Source organism: Phoxinus phoxinus (genome assembly GCF_949152265.1).
Source record: "Phoxinus phoxinus genome assembly, chromosome: 3".
Classification (NCBI taxonomy): domain Eukaryota; kingdom Metazoa; phylum Chordata; class Actinopteri; order Cypriniformes; family Leuciscidae; genus Phoxinus; species Phoxinus phoxinus.
In genome coordinates this window covers 18,661,341-18,685,087 of record NC_136878.1, presented here as the reverse complement: position 1 = coordinate 18,685,087, position 23,747 = coordinate 18,661,341, and the positions used below count along the sequence as shown (strand labels likewise).

Here is a 23,747-nt window from a genome sequence, read left to right as displayed (position 1 = left end):
GTCTTGATGCCCCTTTCCGACAGGGGAATATCCGATCTATCCGTTTACGTGGTAGACGCAAATGCTCTTATCCAAATCATATCACATTTATTTCTATATGAATGAGGCCAGAAACAGATCTGAGAATATCGGAATCCATGTGCTTTTTTTCCTGCTTACACGTTCTTGGGTCATATCCGATCTTTGCCACATGGGAGGAAAAGATTGGAATTGGGTCACTCAAACTAATTTAAATGCTACCATAATGCAGGCTCCTTTTCTTTAGAAAGGCAGTATCTGCATATCTTCATGCACCTGACTCAGGCGTTGTCCAGTGGTTTCTGCTGAAACAAAAACAAAACTCTAGTTCAATGACATAGAGAGCACTCACTCCTTGTCTACACTTTCTTGGGCAATTGTTGAGTGCTTCTTTACCAGCATACAGCTTCTTAACCATCTAAGGACTTGTTTTTCTGCTCAAATATTTTACATGGATATTCCCACGAACATTACCTGGCATCAGTTAATACATCAGCATTTCAGTCGAATCAAGAAAGAGAAAGAGAAAGCATTCCACTAATGTTTTTTTAGCAGGTATATCCTCTTCACACATCAAAGCACAACATAATGCATTTGTCATCATGGCAGAAATATGCCATTAATTTATTAAACGGACACATTTAAACATCACAAGACGAGGACAAGGTCTGTCTATTAGATTACCCTAAACGCTTGGCTATAAAATGATAAGATCAAGAAGTTATGAAAACATTTGCAAGGCTGGAGCGAGCCGATAAGAGAAGCATGATGATTTAGTATGATGAATACACTCCACTGGCTCAGATGAGAGATTCCTATAGCAGAAGAACAGGTGTCCTCCATCAGGGTCAGATCATGGACTTGACTGGCACGCACAACTATGCGCATTTTACTGACACTGACGGATGCATCTAAAACCTTCCAAGTATGAGATAGTGGATTCATAAACGTAACTACACTGCAAAAAACAATAAAAAACACTAAACATCTAAACATACTGTCTTAAAACAATATACATGTACTACTTTATTTCTTTTTTAGCACAAACCATTAAAAGTGTATGTTTTAAAAAGAAAAATATAAGAAAAATTATCTTTAATATACCCACTGAAAATGTATCTTGTTTTAAGGAGCAGTGTTGGGGGTAACGCATTACAAGTATAACGTGAGTTACGGAATCAGATTACTTTTTTCAAGTAACTAGTAAAGTAACGCTTTACTTTTAAATATACATCAAAATATCTGAGTTACTCTTTCAAATAAGTAATGAAAGTTGCTTTGTTTCCCCATTTATTGACTGACAGCCCTCCTGTCCCTGAGAGAAATCTTGAGTATAAGTGCAGAGGCGTTGTGTGCGCTGTGTGAACATGATGGTTATTGTAGTTTTAGAATAAATGTGAACACGTATTTACTCATCTCACTTGCAAAAAAACAGATTCAGTATTCCTCAATATAAATAAAACAGTGAAATGCAATCTCAGAATATTTCGCCAACCCACAATAATTAAATATGTTAAATAACACAATGTATTTAATCTTACTTTTTTAACCAATGTCTTTGCTGCCGACCATTGATGATCCAATTCAACCATACTAATAATCAAAAATGACTTGATAAACTTCACAGTTGTGTTACATTTTTTTGTTTTTATTGCTGACATAAGAGTGTTGTACTTTCTTCTTCTGCGATCCAGAATGGCAGCACAGCTGAAAGGTTTGTTTGAGCGGCGCCCTCTACTGTACAGGCGTGATTTTGCATTTCATTCAGTCTGAGGCTTATTCATTTCACTTTTGGTGTGAAAGGGCCTTTAAATTTCCCAAATATATATATTTTTGTTATTAATAAGCAAACAAGCAAGCCCAGCGCAGATAAGAAAAAGTAACGCAAAAGTACCGTAACACATTTTTTCTATAAAAAGTAAGTTACGCAACACTGCATGTTAAAGAGTTTTTTTTCTTTCTTTTTTTTACAGGGAAACAAAAATCTATAGATTGAAATAATGTGTTTTATTATATTATATATATATATATATATATATATATATATATATATATATATATATATATATATATATATATATATATATATATATGTTTTAATCCAGCAAAAAAGAGAAAAACTTTTATCTTTATTATTTTACAGAGATAGATAACACAAAGATAAAAGAGCTCAGAGTATAAGATGTTTCTATCTTGTCCATGTCACAATCTGTTAAGCTCTCCTACAAACTAGCATTTACAAGTTATCAGCAAATTATCAAGATCCATAGCTTTGTCTCTACAGATACAGTTTGACATTATTCACTCTTCAAGTGATGTTGCATTCATGATGCAAAGACAACATTTTTTTGTCACTGAACAGAGCTAGCTTTTTAAATCAGGGTTGTACCTGACACTTTCCGGCTAATTACGATGCTCACTGAGCTTATCTTTCCCCTTATTAACTTGTTGTATAATGCTTTCCATCTCAATGCCAGCAATTTGTATGCGAAAGGTTTCATAACCCATTCTAAATGAACTTGGAGCCCTGACGGTTTTGCCTTCAGAAAGTACAAACTTTTTCTGCGCATTCAGCCGTGGAGTGGAAGTTGACTTCCACCCTGAGGTAGTGCGTTTCTATGCGTGTCCTCTTGACCGCTTCAGCTTAGACTTGCTAGTCACGATTTGTCTGTGCCCAAACACCCAGTCACACACTGCCCGACTGCCATCCAAAAGAAATGATTAGAGGAGAACAAAGTCATTATTGTCATTTGTCACACAGGTGAAGGCTTCATGGCCGAGCGTGTTTCTCCTTGACAGCGAAACAATGCTGGTTAAAGGGATGGTGATTCCTGTAGACTGAGTCACAAACTGCATAGTGCAGTACAGGTATAGTCCTGTTGTCATAGTAACATGTCTCAAGTTAAGCTTGGGTCTTTGATCAAAGGAAGCATTAGACGTATTCTTAGATTCAGCCTGCACAGCCACTCAAACACAATTAATTGAATGAGATTTAATCTGATCGGTTTGAAATTGGCCATTGATTGATATTGATTTCAGAGGTGCATATCATGATTCTAAGTGTCTTATTTTCTGAGGCGACTCCTACGCTTATTGCATCACTCACTCCTACTTCAACTGTGATTGAAGACTGAGTCACGAAGTTGAGGCGTTATTTGAACACTGCAAATAAAAGATATCCAAGCAATTAAATGCGGCGTGATGTCATTAGTTTAGTCATCCACAGCTAGCCCACCACACATGACCCACTTCTGCCTGTTAAATCACATTCACCCACACTGGCTCAAATCGCCATTGGCTGTATGGGGAAGGCCGTGTAGGAGCTTTGGATGCTTCATTTATTTTGACACAGCCCAAATATGTGTTGTCTAGAAGTGCAAAAAAGCCAAACGAGCCTGTTAAGTGGCCTGACACAAACCTTTTGAAGAGCTTGACATCAGAGCACGTCACCAGCATAATGTTTCAAACGCAACAGCGACTCTCGGGCCATTTTTTTTTCGAAACCATATTTGCCGTATAAATGGTACGAGAAATAACATTCGTTGTATATAGATATGCACTTTCATGAGATCGTGTTGGACTCTCGGGCCCTCTGCCTCACCTAATGTTTTTACGCGATGTGATTTAAAGCGGATTATTACAGTATGTCATTTGCATCAACAGAAACAGGTTGGGTTTCCTCTGTTCAGGTAGCAGAATGTGAGCTGGCATCTCTGCTATTTCATTAAGGAGTTCTATTGTCAAGCATCAGCCCCAAATACAAAACTGAGATGCTTCAGGCATGTGACAGATCAGATACTGTGTTAAAAATCTGGTTGTTCCTTGGCTGTAAACTTTTAAAGAGAATTTGCATTTGGGTCAGAGCTTTGGTATGTTACAGACGGTTAAACTTGAGGTATGTACATAGAATGCAGTGTCATACAGATACAGGAAGGAAGTACTGACAGTTTCTTCAAATATGCAACCTTGAAGTTAGTGTTTCACATAAAGAACTTTTATTTCAAATTGTACAGCAGTGTTTACTAAAAAGAAAGAAAGAATATACACATATTGGGGTCAGTAAGATTGTTCAATGCTTTAGAAAGAAGCCTCTTACGCTCAACAAAACGGCAAGACTATTTAAATTATTGTTAAACATAGAATAATTTAGAGAAATGTTATTACAATTTAAAATAGCTGTTTTTATTATTATTATTTCAATGTATTTTAAAATGTAATTCATTCCTGTGATGACAAAGCTATATTTTCAGCAGCTATTACTCCAGTTTCTCCAAAGTTGTCCTTCATTTTTTTCTTTTACAAAAAACAATTATAACGTACAGTGCATTTGCAACATTAACACTCTTGTAATTTCATTTAAATTAAACATTTGTCTGACTGATTCAACCCAGTAACCCAGTAATTTATTTGTGAATCGGACTGCACTTTTCATGCCTTATGTTTTTCATTTAATAAAAGGAACCGGCTCATTAATTCATGTATTGGAAAGCAATTCACTGGTGAACAATAGATCATCCATGGATGGTTTGATCTCATCATATAGGGTAGCCTACCAGTAAGATTTGTTTCAAATAATAAAATAACTATCCAAATGACTTTTTAGTCGATCCTTAAAAAATCTCTAATTTATGAAGCATTTGTTCACCATTTGCATGCAACATTCAGCTATATCCTCCATGTGTCTATTATTAGTATAGTGGAGTCTCATTGTATAAGTCTGTTTGCCATAGACAAATAGCTACTGTACATTGACTCTCTTCAATGAATCATTGCACCACTGTCAATGAAACCATTTCTTCCACTGCAAACAGAATGCAACGTTTGTGTAAAACCCAAAGAAATATTCCAGGAAAGGACTTTTCCATGGTCTCCAAGATGGTTTTCAATATTTGTGGGTAGGATATACAAAAAATAAAACATTTTATTCTTTGGTTCCTGTTGCTAAAGCACAGCATGGCAAACAGCAATACGTTGTGAGGCTAACTATAGTTATGGAATATAAAATTGAAGAGCTAGTGGGGTCCTGCGTGACAAAGACCGAATATGGAGGGTCACCACGCTCTGACAGACGGGTTAAAGAAAGCAAGTGAGGAAGAGGTGAAGGTGCAGTGTTTGTCATTCTCCGTCAGAATGGTGACGGGATGTATTCCTTCTTTATATCATCTTTCATCCCTTAAGGGAAAAAGAGGAGGATGACAGAGGAGTGTGAGTGTGTACACTCAGCTATCTGAGAGCTTTTCTGACAGTTTCAAGGCGGCATGAATTTTAAATAGAAGGCAAGAAGCGATGAGTGACGGAGGAACATTGCGCTCTAAAAGAGAGGGAATCCAGAATGACATTTACAGGCAATGAATCAGCCACTTGAAACACATTACACGTGTTTTCCTAATAAATCCCCTCCGAAAAACACCATTGGAGGTCACATAAAGCAGAAAATTCCCACAGTAGTCATCTGGAAGGACAGGTGAGGTATGTGAAATGCCTTAAGCCATGTCAGAAATACCTTTATGAGGAAGTATGTTTCGGCTGAAGAGCTTCAGGGGAATAACTTGCAGAGGATAAACACAGCAAACCTCTTCAGCGCACCGTGTTTTTTTTTTACTTGTTTAACACACAATAGTAGTTAAATTAGCAAAGTAATAAAAATGTATAATAAAAATTATTTTATAGGAAAGCTGGGTAAACACGTTAGTTGATGGTCCAATTCTCACTATTAACTAGTAGCTTAATAGGATGTTACATTGGCTGTTTATTAGTCCTTATAAAGCACATATTAATGCCTTGTTCTGCATGATACATTCCTAATCCTATCCAATACATAAATGTAACAACTACCTTACTAACTATCAATAAGCAGTAATTATGAGTTTATTGAGGCAAAAGTCATAGTAGTTAGTTAGTTAGTTTAGTTAGTTAGTTTAGTTAGTTAGTTAGTTAGTTAGTTAGTTAGTTAGTTAGTTAGTTAGTTAGTTAGTTAGTTAGTTAGTTAGTTAGTAATGTTTGCTTTATTTGTGTATGGAATTATAGTGCAGACTTTGTCACCAGGATGTTGCCCTTTTTCTAAGCTAAAGCGTGTATAGGAAAAAAGCATGTACTTGCTCTGTTAGCTTGGCTACTTTGATTCTCATTTGTAAATCGCTTTGAATTGTCATCTGCTATGACTAAATGTAAATGTCTTTGTCCCTCTGTCAAGAATCTGTCCTCTCTGTCAAGCCCACCCTAGTGAGAGTGAACATCTTGATCTGTTTAACATGCTAATTCCGAGTGAACCGTTCATCAGGGAAAGATGAGGCATGAATATTTCAGGAGCCGTTCACTGCACACATGTTGTGTGTATGGTGTTGGTCCATATGTTCTGTCTCTCTCTGGATACTGTCTCTATCTGTCTCACAGTCAGACACACACACACGCACACACACACACACAGGTGTAATTGATGTGCAAAGTTATATGATGTGATGAACACGGACAAGGAGTGAGGTCATTAACTGAGGAATTAGCAGAGGACATGGCTTAGATGGCTCAGGGTAAAGGGAGGAGATCAACATCTCAGAAAGAGAGAGGGGTGTTAATTGCTTTAGTTCAGCTGTGCTCACATAGCCTGTGGGATTTCTATTCATATATATCATCTCTGCCATATTCTGCTTAGGAGGTCCACTAAATATTTGACACTAAATATTTGAATACAACACTCTAAAAAATGCTGGGTTGTTTCAACCCAATTTTGGGTCAAATATGGACAAACTCAAACGTTGGGTTAAAAATGTAATTTAAACATTTAACCCAACAGCTGGGTTTGTGCATATTTGACCCAAAATTGGGTTGAAACAACCCAGCATTTTTTAGAGTGAATAAAAAAGATTTCACAATATGTCATTATGATACGTCATATTAATACGGTAATTTATGAAATAAAGTTATAATGTAATGTATTGTTAACATTTATATTATGTAATGTTAATATTAATATTATGTAATGTAATAGTTTTATTTAGCAAGGACATTACATTTATCAAAAGTGACTGTTAAGATATTTATAGTGTTATAAAAGATTTCTGTCAAATAAAATGCTGTTATTTTGAACTTTTCCTCAAAAATATTAAGCAGCATAACTGTTTTCACACATTGATAATAACAATAATAATAAATGTTTAAATGTTTTTTGAGCAGCAAATCAGCATATTAGAATGATTTCTGAAGGATCATGTGATATTGAAGACTGGTGTAATGATGCTGAAAATTCAGCTTTGATCACAGGAATAAATTACATTTTTACAATATATTCAAATAGAAAGCTTTTGTACAAAAAAAAATGCAGCCTTGATGAATGTAAGGGAATTCTTTCAAAAACATTGAAAAAATCTTACTGACCCTGACCCCAAACTTAACTACCGGTATGTAGGGGAAAAAGTTGGAAAACCCCTGCTCTTATACACAGTGTGCGGTAACAGCAAAATAGTTGATAGGAAAGGACTGTGACGATGTGTGGAACTTACTGACAGAGCAACGACGTGCAAATAGTTTCATTATGAGACGTTTTGCTTGTCGTGAAACAAAAAAGTGATGTTTGAATCCTGTCTTCAGTTTTGCAAGTTGCACAACAGAGCGCCAGTTTCACTCTCATCTCCTCCCTGTCATGTTTACAGCATCTTTATCAAATCACACCTAGCCTACTGTATGCCTTTGTAAACACATCCAGCTCTGACTCATTTAAACCTCACAAACATAGTTTACTAATGGTTGTTTTGTATTTATTTATTTAAGTCTTTTTCAGTTTTGGGACGGATTTCAAAGGCAGCCCAATTACGATCACTAAGCGAGTGAAGTCGGGGATGAAATAGCAGATCATTTAGCATATAGTGCTGCTGTAATTTGTACAGGTTTGAGTGTGTGGAGAGAGCGCTGATTTCCCAGCAGGCTCGGCGTAGGCTCCGTGCCCGTTTCTAGAGTGGATGTACTCAAGTCGGGTCGAGTTTGGCTTGAACAAGCAGCCAAGGATAACACAGGGCAATGTTTCCGGTGGCTTCAGCAAATTCAGCCTTCCTCAAAAATGGGGAGTTATTAAATATCCAAACATGGCTATTGATCAAGGGCGGGAGACGCCTAGAAATTCAGCCCAGACTTTATAGCCTCAGACTTGGTGTTACCAAGGTCTCTCAACCTCAGCACAGCAGAAAAGAGAATGTAGATTTATTATTAAATATCATGGCACTTTACTAGTATATATGTGCGGGTTTTAGACTGCACTTTATTTCTCTTTCTCTGTAAGCTTGCATAACACACACACAACCACTGCAGATGGCAAAAATCCTCAAAATCTACAGCTATGAAGTTCCTAGATGAGCATTATTACCTCATGCCATCTATGCAGACTCATTGCGAAAGCATTTTGGATGCGTTTTTCAGCGCACCCAACTGGGGTTGTCATGTCAGCAAGTGCAGGATTAAGAAATCTTACACAATGATTATGGTTATCTTGGACTTTTACAGGAATTATTAAGTGTACTTTATTTACTGCAGTTGAAGACTGTTAATAAAGTACGTTCTAGAAGTATGCAGGTGTGTAGTATATATACTAAAGAGTACAATCTGCATGGCATGAGAAAGTCTATCAGGTGCACATATCTGAGATGTAAACTGTAACTACAGAAATTATGGAGAGAAAAAAACATAGAAACAGTGAAAAAATGGAACAACTGAAATTAAACTGTAGAAAATATAGAAACTAAGAAAAAGAAGAAATTAAATAGAAAAATATTGAATGATCAAAATATGAAACATTATAAATCATTCAAAAATGGAATAAGTGAAATTAAAATATGAAACAAATGAAATGGAAAATATAAAACATAAATGTTCAAAAAATATCTAAATTAAAATGTGGAATTTTTTTTTAGAAACTGTCGAAAAAAATGCATGATAATCCAGCATTAAGCAAATCTACAGTCATGTTAAACTGATTGGTTAAAGCAATCTTGAGTTAGGAATACTATTGTGAGTAGGCTTTAGTCTAGCCATTGATTTAATGGGCAGTAGCACACAGGGGATTGTGGGTAGGAAGTGAATTAGGGAAATAGAAAGGGAATCTTAAAGCTTCCTCGTCATTTTAAAAGAATAAGGATGTGGATTTTTAGTATTTTTAGTATTTTTCAGAACTGACAGCGTTATTGCCGTCATGGCGGCACAGAAATGCTCCAAAGTATGAGATAAATGGGACTATGAATGTTAAAAATGACTGCTCTGCTTCTGTTTTTCTTTCCAGTCTTCATCTGCAGTTTCATGGTGGCCGCACCCATTTTCGGTTACCTGGGGGACCGTTTCAACAGAAAGATCATTCTGAGCAGTGGAATTTTCTTCTGGTCCTTTGTGACACTGCTAAGCTCCTTTATTACCAAAGAGGTAAGTGCCGTACTCTCTTCCTCTACAAACAGCAGCCTAAACCTTCAAACCCATGTCTGCCCAGAACCTTTTAAAAGGAATCTTATTGTCATGATTATCATTCTAGCAGAATCTTACAAATATATATCTTGTTTTTGTTTAACTTTTGGTTCTTGCAGCGCTGTTGGGTATTTTTAGCAACCCAGCAGTAGCATCTCTAAAGCTCATTCAGTTTCTGGCTCATTTGAGAGCGCTTTGAAATGACACTCATTCAACATAGCAGGACTCATTTAACATAGAAAAAAAAAAACATCTCGGTGTACTTTATTATTTAGATGTCTCTCGCTTTTGCTTGCGCTCCCTCTCTCTCTCTCTCTCTCTCTCTCTCTCTCTCTCTCTCTCTCTCTATTTTGCTAAGATGAAATGATTAGATGACATGATCACTTTGCATAACACTAAGCCGGTCTCAGAAGACCTCTTGTTATAACTCTACTACTGTTTGTCATCCTCTTTGTCTTCTTTATCTTACTCGCTGTTTCATCCAGCCCTCACTCACTCATGTCATTAAGTGATCACTGCCGTTAGCCAATCATGTTAGAGAGTCACAAAAAGCACTAAACTCATTGTCCAACACAAAAGCCCAACAACAACAAAAAAATATACGTATATATATATATATATATATAATTTTAACTATATACATGTACATATATATTTATCCCTTAAAACATATTTTCCGTTGTCATATTTGTTACAATTTCTTTTAGCCATTTGGTGAACAAATACTTTTAAAATTTTAGAAAAATAAGCTGTTTTGCTTGAATTATACATATATTTATAAATATACTCTTTCTTTTTTAACTTGATCTCCTTAGGATATAAATTAAATTAAAAAGTTAAAATAAAAAAATGTTAACATCAATGTTCTCTGTCATGTCTTTCACACCTTTCCTAAAAAAATGATTGACTTCTTCACACTCCCATATGCAATGAATATGCAAACTCACTGCATCTTTAAGCAAGTGTCAGGGACATTTTCATTATACTCATGCAATATAATTGGAGTCATATAAATCCGCATCAACCACTTATATTGTAGCAGTTCCAGACGTGTGCTCATTGTTTGTGATTGAGCTTCTTTACATGTTTCATCAGTCCTCCATCTGAATAACCTCATTAAGATCCAATCGTGATGACAATTCTTACTGGATAAGAATTAAGGATAAGGATTTTAAAATATATACAATTTATATTCAGAAACATATTTAGAGCTTGGCATAGACAAAAGGTATAAAAAAGACTCTAATTTTATGGAAGTCTTCATCTTTGTCTTCATTTATTTTTTACTTTAGCCACCGTCACTTATTACAAGACCAGGAAAGGGGTTTGACTTTGGTCATTCATTTATACAGACAATATTTGAGCTGCTTCTTTAAGCTTTGCATGAACAGTATAATTCGAGAGTGACACCTAGTAAGTACAGTCGTCAAACCCTGACTCTATGACAACCTAATTCTCACAGTAAATATAGTCATGTATTGGTGCTTGTGTTAAACATAAAAGTCTGCGTACACAATATGTTGTGTTGAGAGGAATTGAGACAACAGTAAAGCAAAACTGAGAACAGCAGTCAAAAAAATGTGCCAATTTAATTGATGCTTGTTGTCTATAATCTCTCATAGACCATCTCAATCAAATTATGTGTGTGTGTGTGTGTGTGTGTGTGTGTGTGTGTGTGTGTGTGTGTGTGTGTGTGTGGCCAGTCTCCAGGGAGGTTATTGCAACAGAGACAGATAGTGGCAGCTAATTAAAAGGCCTTGTTAATAAGAGGAAGACTGTGAAATGACAACGGAGGAATGTTCCCTGTGGCTACAATAACTGATTTTAGTGATAGGATCTAGTGACTTAGTGATGATTCGTGTGCGGTTTGGTTCTCTCCAGCCAGTCAGACAGCATGAGGACTGCATGTACATAGAAGATGTGTGTGTGTGTGTGTGTGTGTGTGTGTGTGTGTGTGTGTGTGTGTGTGTGTGTGCCACGGGGGGTAATGCGCTAACCCCCTCGATCTGCTATGCTGAGTTGATACTGACAGGACGAGCCAGTCTGCATCAATGTCACATGATCCTCCAAGACCGCTACACACATGCACATATGCATACATGAGCGTGAGGACTGCAGATATCCCTTTATCAGTCAATCATCCAACGCACAGCAGTGGGCTGTTATATAACGCTCTCCACCAAGAGAAGTAAGCAGATCATCTCGTATTTACACACAGGCTCATCATCACCATCACGTTAATGTTACCGCCGCAACATTGCCGCAAGGTCTGCATTATATTATTCATAACGAGCTGAGTGGTGTGTTTTATAAGAATAGACTGAAATTAGCAAAAATACTATTACGCAAAGAAATCATCTTATCAGAATGTGAATGTTAATGTGTATTAGTTTGGCTTAAAGACGCCCAGCACTGATACTGGGAAGAAACTATCTACTAAATCTGTCTATGGCTTAAACTGACCTCAAGACCTCTTGCTGATCGGTTCCACATCCAAAATCCCTCGTAACTCGATGTTCAGCATCATTTAAAGAGATTTATAAGGGCTTTGGGAAGAGACAGTCAATTCACTGCACTGTGTTGCTGCAACAAGACTAAAAATCATGATGTAAAAAACACTGAATTAGGGAATTTAAGTCGCAATTAAAAGAGAGACTTTAAGATATATGATTCCCATGAACATATTTAACATTTGTGTCGCTTTTGTCTGATGACAAGAAAACAAAACATCAGGGGGTGTCAGCGGTGGTGGTTTTTAGTTAGATATGCACATATTCATGTATTTGAATGTTCATGTTTATGCATATGGTTTTGAGGGATGAGGGTTTGTACAGTCAGTCCTACATTACAGCAAACTCATGAATTGGTTGTGGACTGGAACAAAAATAACAAGGCAGATGCGTCAACTTTGCTTTTCAACCTTGGGGTTTTAACCACTCAACCACAAGCTCAAATAAAAACGGAAGTATGAGTGTGAAAAAAAATCAAATCCTTACAAAGAAAGCAATACCTAAACATGTACAATTACATTTGCATGCAGTCTGTCAACACAAAAAGCAAAAACGTCAAGATTCAAAAAGGTCTCAGGATCAAATTCACTAAACTTTGGCAAGCAATCAAGTTGAACCAGACTGTGAAAATGTAAATTAAGTCATTAAAGGAGACAGACACAAATTATGCTCATTATTATAGATTTACTCATTTTATATTTTAATTTGAAGTATTTATAATTATTCATAATATTTTTCAGAAATATAGAAATATGAAGAATCTGTTTTTGCTTCTGTACTTTGACAACAGTTATTTGTTTTAACAACATTTGTAATACTTATAATACTTTAGTTTAGAATATCACATTATAGGTATAAATGTATCTCAATGTAGACACACACACACACACACACACACACACACACACATACACACACACACACACACACACACACACACACACACACACACACACACACACACACACACACACACACACACACACACACACACACACACACAGCTCTGACACTGTAGGCGTGTGTGATTGACAGGGAAATGGGGGATTCAGAGACCACCAGCTTTAAGTCCACCTTACTATAAATCTTCTCACACTGGATGACATAAGTGTGTGTGTCACCTCAAATAACCACTCTCCAGACGTATGTATGTTCAGCAAATGACAGCACAAGCATTAATTTTTCAAGTGTGTATCTATGTGTGTGAGAGTGTGTTGGGGGGAAAGGAGGAAAGGTTGTGTAACAAACAAACAACCAGTCGTCCACTCTCCCTCTCCACCATCCCTCTATTCTCTTTTCCCCTCACAGCACTTCTGTCAATAAACAACTAGCACACAGCTTTTGTCATTTTAGAGCAGAGTCATGAAAAGCAGGAAAGGAGCTGAGGGAGAAAGGGGGAGGGAGGGATAGAGAAATCCTCTCAGTGCCAGAGGATAACCCAGCTTGCTGCAGTCTCTTATTGCTGATTCCTGTCACGTACACTAAAGAAATTCCCCCGCTGAGAATTATGTAACGTTCAACAACAAGTAAAGTTGTTTTTCTTTTGGCTATATGTCGTGGGGCTGCTGTCACACCAAAGAATGTCAGGTGGAAAAGAATAAAGGAAGAAAAGCAGTGAGGGATTCCCAGTAATGAAAAGTGACCATCGGATGACCGAAGGACATGAGGTTCTCTGCCTCTGTTTTGAGAGCAAGGGATGAGTTATACTATATAACTCATGATGAGTTATACTTTACGTCTAGATTTATCAGACATGTTTATCCAAAGTGAATTACCAATGAGAATAAAAACAAGCTAAAGATAAATTGCTAATGGAGAGCAATGAATTTTTATTAAACTCATGTATTAAAATATATAAAATACACATTCCAATTTATATATTCATACTAACATTCAATAATATATTAAACACAACTGTTTACAATGTTGATAATTAGAAATTTTTATTGGGCACCAAATCAATATATTAGAATGATTTCTGAAGGATCATGTGACACTGAAGACTGGAGTTACAAATGTTTTATTATATAAAAAATATTATTGAACGTTAGTATAAATATATCAATTTGAATGTGTATTTTATATTTTTTTTAATGTGTAAAGACTACAGATACATATATAACTAGCAATATGTGCTCAAGCACACACACACAACCAACACACACACACACACACACACACACACACACACACACACACACACACACACACACACACACACACACACACACACACACACACACACACACACACACACACACACACACACACACACACACACACACACACACACACACACACACACATACACACACACACACACACAAATTAACATTTACAGGAAGCTTGTTAGTGCACAAAAGTCTGCCACAACAGCATCTGGCTGGTCAGGTGGCTTTGTGAGCCCCCTCAGGAGATGAAGTCTGCGATGACAGATCTTTATATGTGTGTGTGTGTGTGTGTGTGTGTGTGCTGTATATGCACATCATATCATAATGGGATGACCAGCTGTCTCTAGAGAGTGTCCATGTTTGCATCTTTCATTTTCTTTCACTCCATCAGTGTTGGGTGTGGCTAGACTCCCCACTGCTGCCAGACTGAGACCACCGGTGACATTATAGAAATGAAATATTATTAAGGAGAGTGAGACTCACACAGAAAAAGAGGTCAACCCATAAAGAGGAATTGACTGTGAGCACAAGCAACAGAGAAATCTATAACTAGCTTCCTCAGTTGGTCGACTGCCAGGGTGACCCAAATTCTCCACAGCAGTATAGCTGTCCATTACACACCCACAGTCAATGTCTTCACATAAACGACTATATATATACAATGAGCTTAGGCCATTTCAGGGAAGGGTGGTTTCTTAGTCTGGCTTCCTTCCTAGCCGATAGAGGTCAGAGGACAACGGCCACATGTTCCCACTGTTTCAGAAATGTAGGACACTTGCTCATTTTTGATAATGAATGTTGAACGTCTAAAGAGCCACACTAACCTGAACACAGTCTCAACAGATTTATCTGTAAACGTTTTTTTGTCAATCTTAGATGCAGGATATACCATTCATTTCTTCCCGATAGTTAACATCTGTAAGGTGACTTAGCTAAAAGAAAAAAAGAGCTTCACAATGACCCTGATCTTTAGGGCCCTATCTTGCACCCAGCATAAATTACTTTGTACGCCGACGCATGTATCATTCCTATTTTTCACCTGACGCACAGCGGACGGTTCAGCGAAAAGAGGAGGCGTGTTCCGGCGCAAACGTTCCCTCGTGCTATTTTGTAGTTTTAGAAAACAATTCCAACACAGACCAGGAAAAACCTAGTCTCAAGTCAGTGGCGCGTTATTCAGATGCTATTTTAAGGGCGCATGCTTGGCCATAATGTAGCGTGATAACGCGCATAAACTTTGCTTCTCTCATCTACACAGATGCAGCAGTTCCCATTTTTGCAAACCATACATAATTACAAGGAAAAATATTATCACATGAGTGAAATCATTGTGGTGTCCATGAAGATAGTATATGTAAGAAATTCCTTCAACTTTTCTAATCATATGACCTTTTCTTTTGCAGTATTATTGGTTGTTAGTGCTGTCCAGATGTTTGGTGGGAATTGGTGAATCAAGCTACTCATCCATCTCTCCAACCATCATTGGAGACCTGTTCACAAACAACAAAAGGACCATGATGCTCTCTGTCTTCTACCTGGCCATCCCACTTGGAAGGTGAGTCTCAAATTTGAGCAATACCCCTCTATTTTCTTGTCAATCCATTATCAGGTACAATTACATCTATAGAATGGGTAAAGTCCTAGAAACATAATTTCATTTTGTTTAAAATATTTGCAGATGTTCATTAGAGATTGTTTTACAATAGCACTGTAGCACGAAGATAATACTGTACAACCAGATAATATTATTGCCATAATAAGAATTGTAATGTATTTAGAAATTTGAAGTCAGGTTAGGTGAACTGTGGCTGAAGGGAACAGCTTCTGACAGCCAGATAATCTCAGATACCATCTCAGCTCAGTAAAGGTCAGTTGTGGAGAATTGAGCTCAGCGTTTTGTGTGGTCACCGCCTCAGATGGGCCAAATAGGCAATGATATTCTAAATGTGTTTGCTGCTGTGAAAGACTTTAAGCTCATCTATTTCGGTCACTTAACCCAGGCTGTGGTATTTTCTTTTGTTCACTGGGGTGAAAAAAGACTGGAGAGAAAAGGGGGAAAACAACAGAGGAAAGATGATAAATGCATGCATGTACGTGCACAGCATTTTTATCTGCATTGTGTTCACATATAGCATCTTGGAATTCAATTGTTAATCTGATGGGAAGAAAAACAGCAACATAAAATGTTAGTGGCCAAACTAATCTGAGTTTTGACCATGCAGTTGTATAAAAAACTGAGTGTTATACCCCCCCATTGAACTGAGGAAAATAAATATCTGAACACAGCAGCTGTCGCCATCAGACCTGTTCTGAGGGCTAGTAATAGTATCGATGAGAGATTGAGTGCAGTTAGAGGAAAGGACGGGATGGAAAAATAGCAGACCCAGGAGAGTTTTGGTATTTGCGGGCTAACTGGGTTCGGCCCTAACAAAGCGATCGACGGTACGAACAATAAGAGGTGAAAGACTGGAGCGCTGCAGTGTGCCGCCTCACTTCCTGTCTAGCGCCCTGTTTATCTACAGTCAGGTTGTTACTGTTTCCAGGAAGTGACTTCAGCCATGAGAGAAAGGATTGGCAGGAAATTTTAGTCCTCTTATGGGCATGGAAAAATATTTTAGTTGCTAATAAACATAGAGAAACAGAGTAACAACGACAACTTGTGTTACAAATACGTACAGACATATAAAAATGGTAGCACCACATCACAAATGCATGAAATTAATAACCAAAAAACTCTCATCCAATCAAGAACATCAATAAGGTACCAAGTGTCCATGTTCCATGAATACACAGGTATGCGTAGGCTTAATTAAGGGGTTCTTGACATTGAATGAGGTCCAGAGGTCACTGTGGGCTCAAGTTGAGAGCCATATGTTCTCGATGATAAGGTCCTATTGTTTGATGGGTCAGGTCAGGTTGGTACATCAGTCGGATATGCCAGGGGCAGTTAAAGGTAAACAATGTAGTTTACCTGCTGTGCGACAGCTTGGCGCTAGTGTCTGGGAACACAGGAAGTGTGCATGAGGTTTTAGATTGTGGGAGGGACGCTCCAAATTTAAACCGGATTAAAATGGTGCAGTTATGCCAGGGCCTGATGTAAAAAGAAAAAAAAAACAATCCCCAAATACAGGAGACTATACACAAACCACTATATAGGTATATAGTATTGCTTAAGTAAATGTACTTTCAAAAGTTTGGGGTCGGCAAGATCTATTTTAATAATGTTTTTTGTTTTAAGAAGTCGCTGATGGTCACCAATGCTGCATTTATTTGATCAAAATATAGTAATATTATGAAAATAATTTGTATTGAATTAGAAAAAAAAGGAAATTTTTAAAAAAAGTGAATGTCCTGATATCAAAGATTGTTGTGAAATCAATTAAAATATGTATTGTTCATGCTATACTTAGACAAACTATAAATTCAGTTTACTTCTTGTTTCTGTGGCTTCCTCATGTATTTACTATTGCACTACTGTCAACATTGTAATTATACCATAAATACTGTACCTTAAAAATTGGTGTTTAAATAGGTGTAATAGTACCTTAAAATAGCAAAAACTGCAAGACACCCAATCAACTTAAAAAAAAAAAAAAAAAAACTATGACCAAGAGAAGACCAAGAGAAGAAAATTCATACAACGGCCGATGACAGGCAGCATAGTCTCAAACCAGATAATTTGCATACAGATATAGTATACAGAGAGAATAGTTCACATGTGCTTCAGCCACACCGAGATCATAACACGGCAATTATGAACTTTATCAGACTGTAAACAGGATGTAGAGCTAAGAGAGTTTGGTCTGCGTCTGAAGAGATATGACTCACAGATTCCTCAGATACCGACAGGGTTGAAATGATCCCACCTTGAGTGCTCGTCTTCCTCCTTTCCTTATATCACTCATGTCAGGCAGTCTTGCCTTAGAAGAACTTAAAGGAAAGTTCACGAGACACATGCCATATCCTACAGCATCAGACAGGGATTCTCAGAATTAGGTCATCTGAACCTTTGATGTTAGTATTTCACCACAGTCCCCAAATCCATCCAAAACCCAAAGCGACACAGTGCGGGAAGCTGGTGTCTCTCCGAAGTCATCTCTCTTTCTCTTTCCCTCGGAGCTGATCTGTCATCATAAGCCCCTGAGTAATGCTAAGTGGTTGACTCTCTTACATAGCCAGAGGTGATGTTCAGTGTAAAGCCATTATCAGCGGCATTAGTATGCATGCTGAGTTCAGGCAGCCTACCCAGCGCATGAAAGTTTTAGGGTGCATGACACAGCTTTGGGTGGGAAAAACAGCCGGGGAGAGAGGAGAAAGACTGCGAGGAAAGAGAGAGGGACCAAGTGAATAAAACAGCTTCTAAAAAAACTTAAACCACCCTAAGCTGGTCAGGCTGGTCTGGTTTGCTGGTTTTTGGACATTGACCATCTACACTAATTGAAAACCAGTTTGGGCTTGCTGCTACATCAGCTAGTCCAGTTTAAGACAAGCTTGGGCAGGATGGAAGACCAGCTAGAGTAGCTTAGACCAGTGTTATTAAACTGGGGAAAAGATTAGGCTGAGAAATATACATTTTTACATAAACATTTTAATTTCACCAGTTAGCACATTCATTTTGGATGCCCTAATATACTAAAACTTAAAAACTAAAACTCAAATTGAAACCCTGGCTCAGTCCAGCTTAAATCAGCTTAGACCAGCAAACCAGCTGGAGAGCGGAAGTTTATGCCTAGAATATGATACGTTTGCTTGTGTATAATGACATGTTTTGCTCTCTCTCTCCGCAGCGGTCTTGGATACATCCTGGGATCCATTGCTAAAGACGCTGGAGGGGATTGGTACTGGGCACTGAGGGTAAGAGCTGTTGAAATGTCTCCTTGTGTTGTATCAATATTTTAGAGGAAGCACGCCCAACCTCCACAAATATACACCATTTCCTCTCGGCCTGGTCAAAAATATCCCTAAAACCCATGGCAGACAGGTGAATCCCGAAATACCTTCAGCCCGTCTCTTGAAAAAGCAACATAACATTCTTGCCCCCTTGAAGCCAGTGCAATGGGCAATGACAACCCAGCTAGCTCAAGTGCATTAATATAGCATTACCTCCAGCTCTCTCGGGTCCGCTCATACACGCTATCCGTGAGTAATGCAGTCTTCACAGTTCTCGCTGCGGTCTTTGTACTGCATAGGCCCAGGAGGAGAGGGGGCTCACTTACACAGACCCTTTTGTTGTAGGATATTCCGCAGTAGCCTTGATGTATTGCAGTGCTAACCAAAATCCCAAAATCGAGCACCTTTTAATGCAGCTCAAATGACTAATTTATGAAATGATTGAGTGAGAGGAAGGGTAGTGGTCTGCAACTTTTGGGCAGCGAACGAGAGGGAGAGCAAAAACAACTTTTCTGAGAAAGTGAGAGGCCTCTGAAGTGCTTTAGATTCCGGTCTTTCTTCGTTCATTAGCTCAGCGCAGTTTTATAACCAACTGCTTCTCTCATTCAGTTCAAACTTTAACAGGTGGATGCTCAAGTTAGCAGGTGGGCTTCATTACTTGTTCCTTTCTCGGGGTCATAAAGAATCGACCGAGGGTTTTAACGTGAACTTGAATTAAGCTTGTTGTATGGCTGCCTCTTAAAACTCCAGCGAGGTTCTGTTGTCGAGCTCTTAGGCCTGAAAGGAGACTTTAAGAGGAGCATTAAACCCTCTCATTCTTACAAAAACACCTCTGAACATGACAGTTATATGACCCTCAGGAACATAAATGGCTTTATTTGGTAGCTGGTTTATCGGAACGCTTTTGCAAACAGTAGCGGAGCTCCATTGTTTGAGCTCTTGGATGCAGTAAAACATTCCTTGAGGAGACAAAGCTCATGGTTTGGGGGACTATTAATCATCACTAGCACTTTAAATGAGTATTAAAAACAACACAGATGAAAAGGGACTCCGTATCGGCCATATCCTGCTCTGAGAGGGGAAAAAACACTCCGTGCCACTTTCCGCTTGTTTTGCAGGCCGCTAAGGAACTCAATCGCCTTCCGTTCTCGAAGAGGGAGTGTGTTTTTTTGGAGTGGAGGATTATATCATAATTATTGAGAGCCATATCAATCTTCTGCAGGTCGAAGAGGGGAAATGCCAGGAGAAATAGCACCTTGATCTTTCTTTCTTTGATTATACTCCGAAAAAATAACCGTAACAAGCACGAAAGAAGCTACAGCACTAGCTTGAGATTAGCAGGAAAGGGCAGCATCTGACAAAGTGCGAGACTGAGTCAGAGTTCAAGATGACTGATCAACGCAGGCTTTGATATGAAACTAAACCAGAGAGCCAGGGAGGGATCTCCACAATGTGACTGTTAGAAAATAGGTCCACTGCAAAGACCTTTTTTTACGGCTGCTGGGTTTTCTAGTTACAGAGGGATAACAAGACCAAATCCAGGCTTTAGCGAGACACTGCAGCTCTGTATCAAAAGCACCGCAGTGCACACAGACACACATTCAGTCCACAGAATCACAGTATAGTGCAGGAAACAGCAGCATGCCATTGGGGTGCAGTGATCTGTTTCACTCTCATGCTATTTATAATGCTGAACAAAAATAAAACATTCACAAATTTGTATAAATGTTAGATAATAATAATACATAATTATTCTCCAATATCTTCTCAAACTTGTATTTGTAGAGTGTCTCTTGACTTATATTGCATACAATTTTGAAAGCAGCTGTGCTGCTTAAAATATTTGTGAAAACCATGATGAGTTTTTTCTGGATTCTTTAATGAACAGAAAGTTGAAAAGTACAGCATTTATTTTAAGCTCTGAAAAAATCTTATAGACTACAAACTTTTGAACAGCAGTATATAATTCTTAAGATAGATTCAAGATTATATTATCTGAATTTTGCTTATACAAATAAATCTTGTTTTAGTTTAATTTCTCCCCCTTTTTTTTAAACCTGAAAATAAGACAAAAATACAGATCAGGAAAGTTTTTGCAGTGCAGATGACTACATCTTTACAAAAACTCATATACATACCCATAAGACACAATTATGAGCAGAGCTTTGCTTTAATGTGCTATAAATTATCTCCAGTAGGATTGCGTCTGACAGACAGAATTGCTTTGGCTTTCACAAGCGACGGAGGCGCTTACACTGCTTCCATGTGGGCGAGCGAACCAACAAACACACACACACACACACACACACACACACACACACACACACACACTGCTGTGCTGTAGCCATCAGGAAGGATGATAAAAGAGATAATAGCTCATGGCCTGGTGGACCACAGCTGCTCCCACACAAGGGAGAAAACTGAGAAAGAAAACGAGAGGACGGAGTAAAGAAACATCACCTAATAGAGTCCACTTCACACTGCAGTCTAGTACCCTGCCGGCACTACACACCCTTATGTGAATATAAATAAAACGAATCACAAAATACATAACACCGCCATTATCGACTCAACGAATAACTTGCTAGACCAAACAGGATGTGAGACCATTTTTTATTGTTCAGCCCTCAAGATTTTGTTTAACAGACAGCACAGACTCACAGTAATACAAGCAAAAAATGTTTAGTCTAGTTAAGAGCACTGCACTGAAAAAAAGATTAAGCAGCATTTTTGCTTTTTCCAAGAAAAACATATACAATTTGCATAAGAAAACTTATATAAGATAATAAGACTTGATTTTGTTAGATTTATTCTTTAAAAAATTACAAATGGAGTAGAAAAAAAACAAACATAATTTGAGGTATGTTATTAACTGAAAATGTCATAAAATCTCAAGTAATTTGCTTCTCAATTACATATATTGTCACGGGTATGGTGCGGATGAAGACAGGCAGAGGCCCAAAGTTCCAATTCAAACTTTTACTATAATAAAACTTAAACAAAACTGGTACAGGCAAGGGTAACACTCTCCATACAACGTAACATAAACAAACAAGCATTAGCATAAGCATTAGCAAACATTGACCGACAACTGAAGGGTGAGAGACAGGAACTTAAATACACAGATGACAACGAGTGACGACAGGTGATGAAGATGATGATTAACAATGACTAATTAACTAAACAGGTGACGAAAATGAACTAATGAAAATGACGACAGAGATGATGAAAACACTGAAGATGGAAAACAAACTAAAAGTCCATGATAACAACAGAAAACACATTAACAATGTGACAGAACCCCCCCCCCTCCCCCCAGGCGCGTCCTCGCGCCGTAAAACATCCAAAGGGGTGGGAGGGTGGGCGCCCTGGAGGCTGATGAACAGGTGGCCGATCTGGAGCAGGAAGCCTCCAGGGCGGAGCAGGACGTGCAGGTGGGCAGGGCGGAGCAGGATGAGGGCGTGGCCATGGCGGAGCAGACGGACCCTCAGGCGTCCAAGGTGGTGAGGACCCTTCGGGCGGCCACGGCGGAGACGACCCTTCGGGCGGCCACGGTGGTGAGGACCCTTCGGGCGGCCACGGCGGTGAGGACCCTTCGAGTGGCCACGGCGGAGACGACCCTTCGGGCGGCCATGGCGGTGAGGACCCTTCGGGCGGCCATGGCGGTGAGGACCCTTCGGGCGGCCATGGCGGTGAGGACCCTTCGGGTGGCCATGGCGGTGAGGACCCTTCGGGCGGCCATGGCGGTGAGGACCCTTCGGGCGGCCATGGCGGTGAGGACCCTTCGGGCGGCCATGGCGGTGAGGACCCTTCGGGCGGCCATGGCGGTGAGGACCCTTCGGGCGGCCATGGCGGTGAGGACCCTTCGGGCGGCCATGGCGACCGTGTCGGAAGGGCCTCCACGATCCCCTCAGAGGACTTATTGCCCCCCCCCAAAATTTTCTTGGGGAGGTCAGCACTGGACTGGACCAGCGGCGAAGAGGGCTCTGAGCTGACCGGGACCAGCGGCGAAGGCTCTGGGCTGGACGGGACCAGCGGCGAAGGCTCTGGGCTGGACGGGACCAGCGGCGAAGGCTCTGGGCTGTACGGGACCAGCGGCGAAGGCTCTGGGCTGGACGGGACCAGCGGTGCAGGAAGCTCTGGGCTGGACGGGACCAGCGGTGCAGGAAGCTCTGGGCTGGACGGGACCAGTGGTGCAGGAAGCTCTGTGCTGGACGGGACCAGCGGTGCAGGAAGCTCTGGGCTGGACGGGACCAGCGGTGCAGGAAGCTCTGAGCTGGACGGGACCAGCGGTGCAGGAAGCTCTGGGCTGGACGGGACCAGTGGTGCAGGAAGCTCTGTGCTGGACGGGACCAGCGGTGCAGGAAGCTCTGTGCTGGACGGGACCAGCGGTGCAGGAAGCTCTGAGCTGGACGGGACCAGCGGTGCAGGAAGCTCTGGGCTGGACGGGACCAGCGGTGCAGGAAGCTCTGGGCTGGACGGGACCAGCGGTGCAGGAAGCTCTGGGCTGGACGGGACCAGCGGTGCAGGAAGCTCTGTGCTGGGCAGCGATGAGGGCTCTGTGCTGGGCAGCGATGAGGGCTCTGTGCTGGGCAGCGATCAGGGCTCTGTGCTGGGCAGCGACGAGGGCTCTGTGCTGGGCAGCGACGAGGGCTCTGTGCTGGGCAGCGACGAGGGCTCTGTGCTGGGCAGCGATGAGGGCTCTGTGCTGGGCAGCGAT

At 39.7% G+C, this 23,747-nt stretch overlaps 1 protein-coding gene across 2 annotated transcripts in view; it reads left to right on the top strand.

Moving 5' to 3' along the window:
* The window catches only part of spns2 (SPNS lysolipid transporter 2, sphingosine-1-phosphate), a 71,615-nt gene that overhangs the window by 31,510 nt on the left and 16,358 nt on the right, over positions 1-23,747 (top strand). For both annotated transcript variants that reach the window (XM_079605784.1, XM_079605783.1), the window contains exons 3-5: positions 9,281-9,417; positions 15,541-15,692; positions 18,925-18,991. In XM_079605784.1, the coding sequence (XP_079461910.1) occupies positions 9,281-9,417; positions 15,541-15,692; positions 18,925-18,991 (356 nt within the window). The remainder of the gene's footprint in view (positions 1-9,280; positions 9,418-15,540; positions 15,693-18,924; positions 18,992-23,747) is intronic.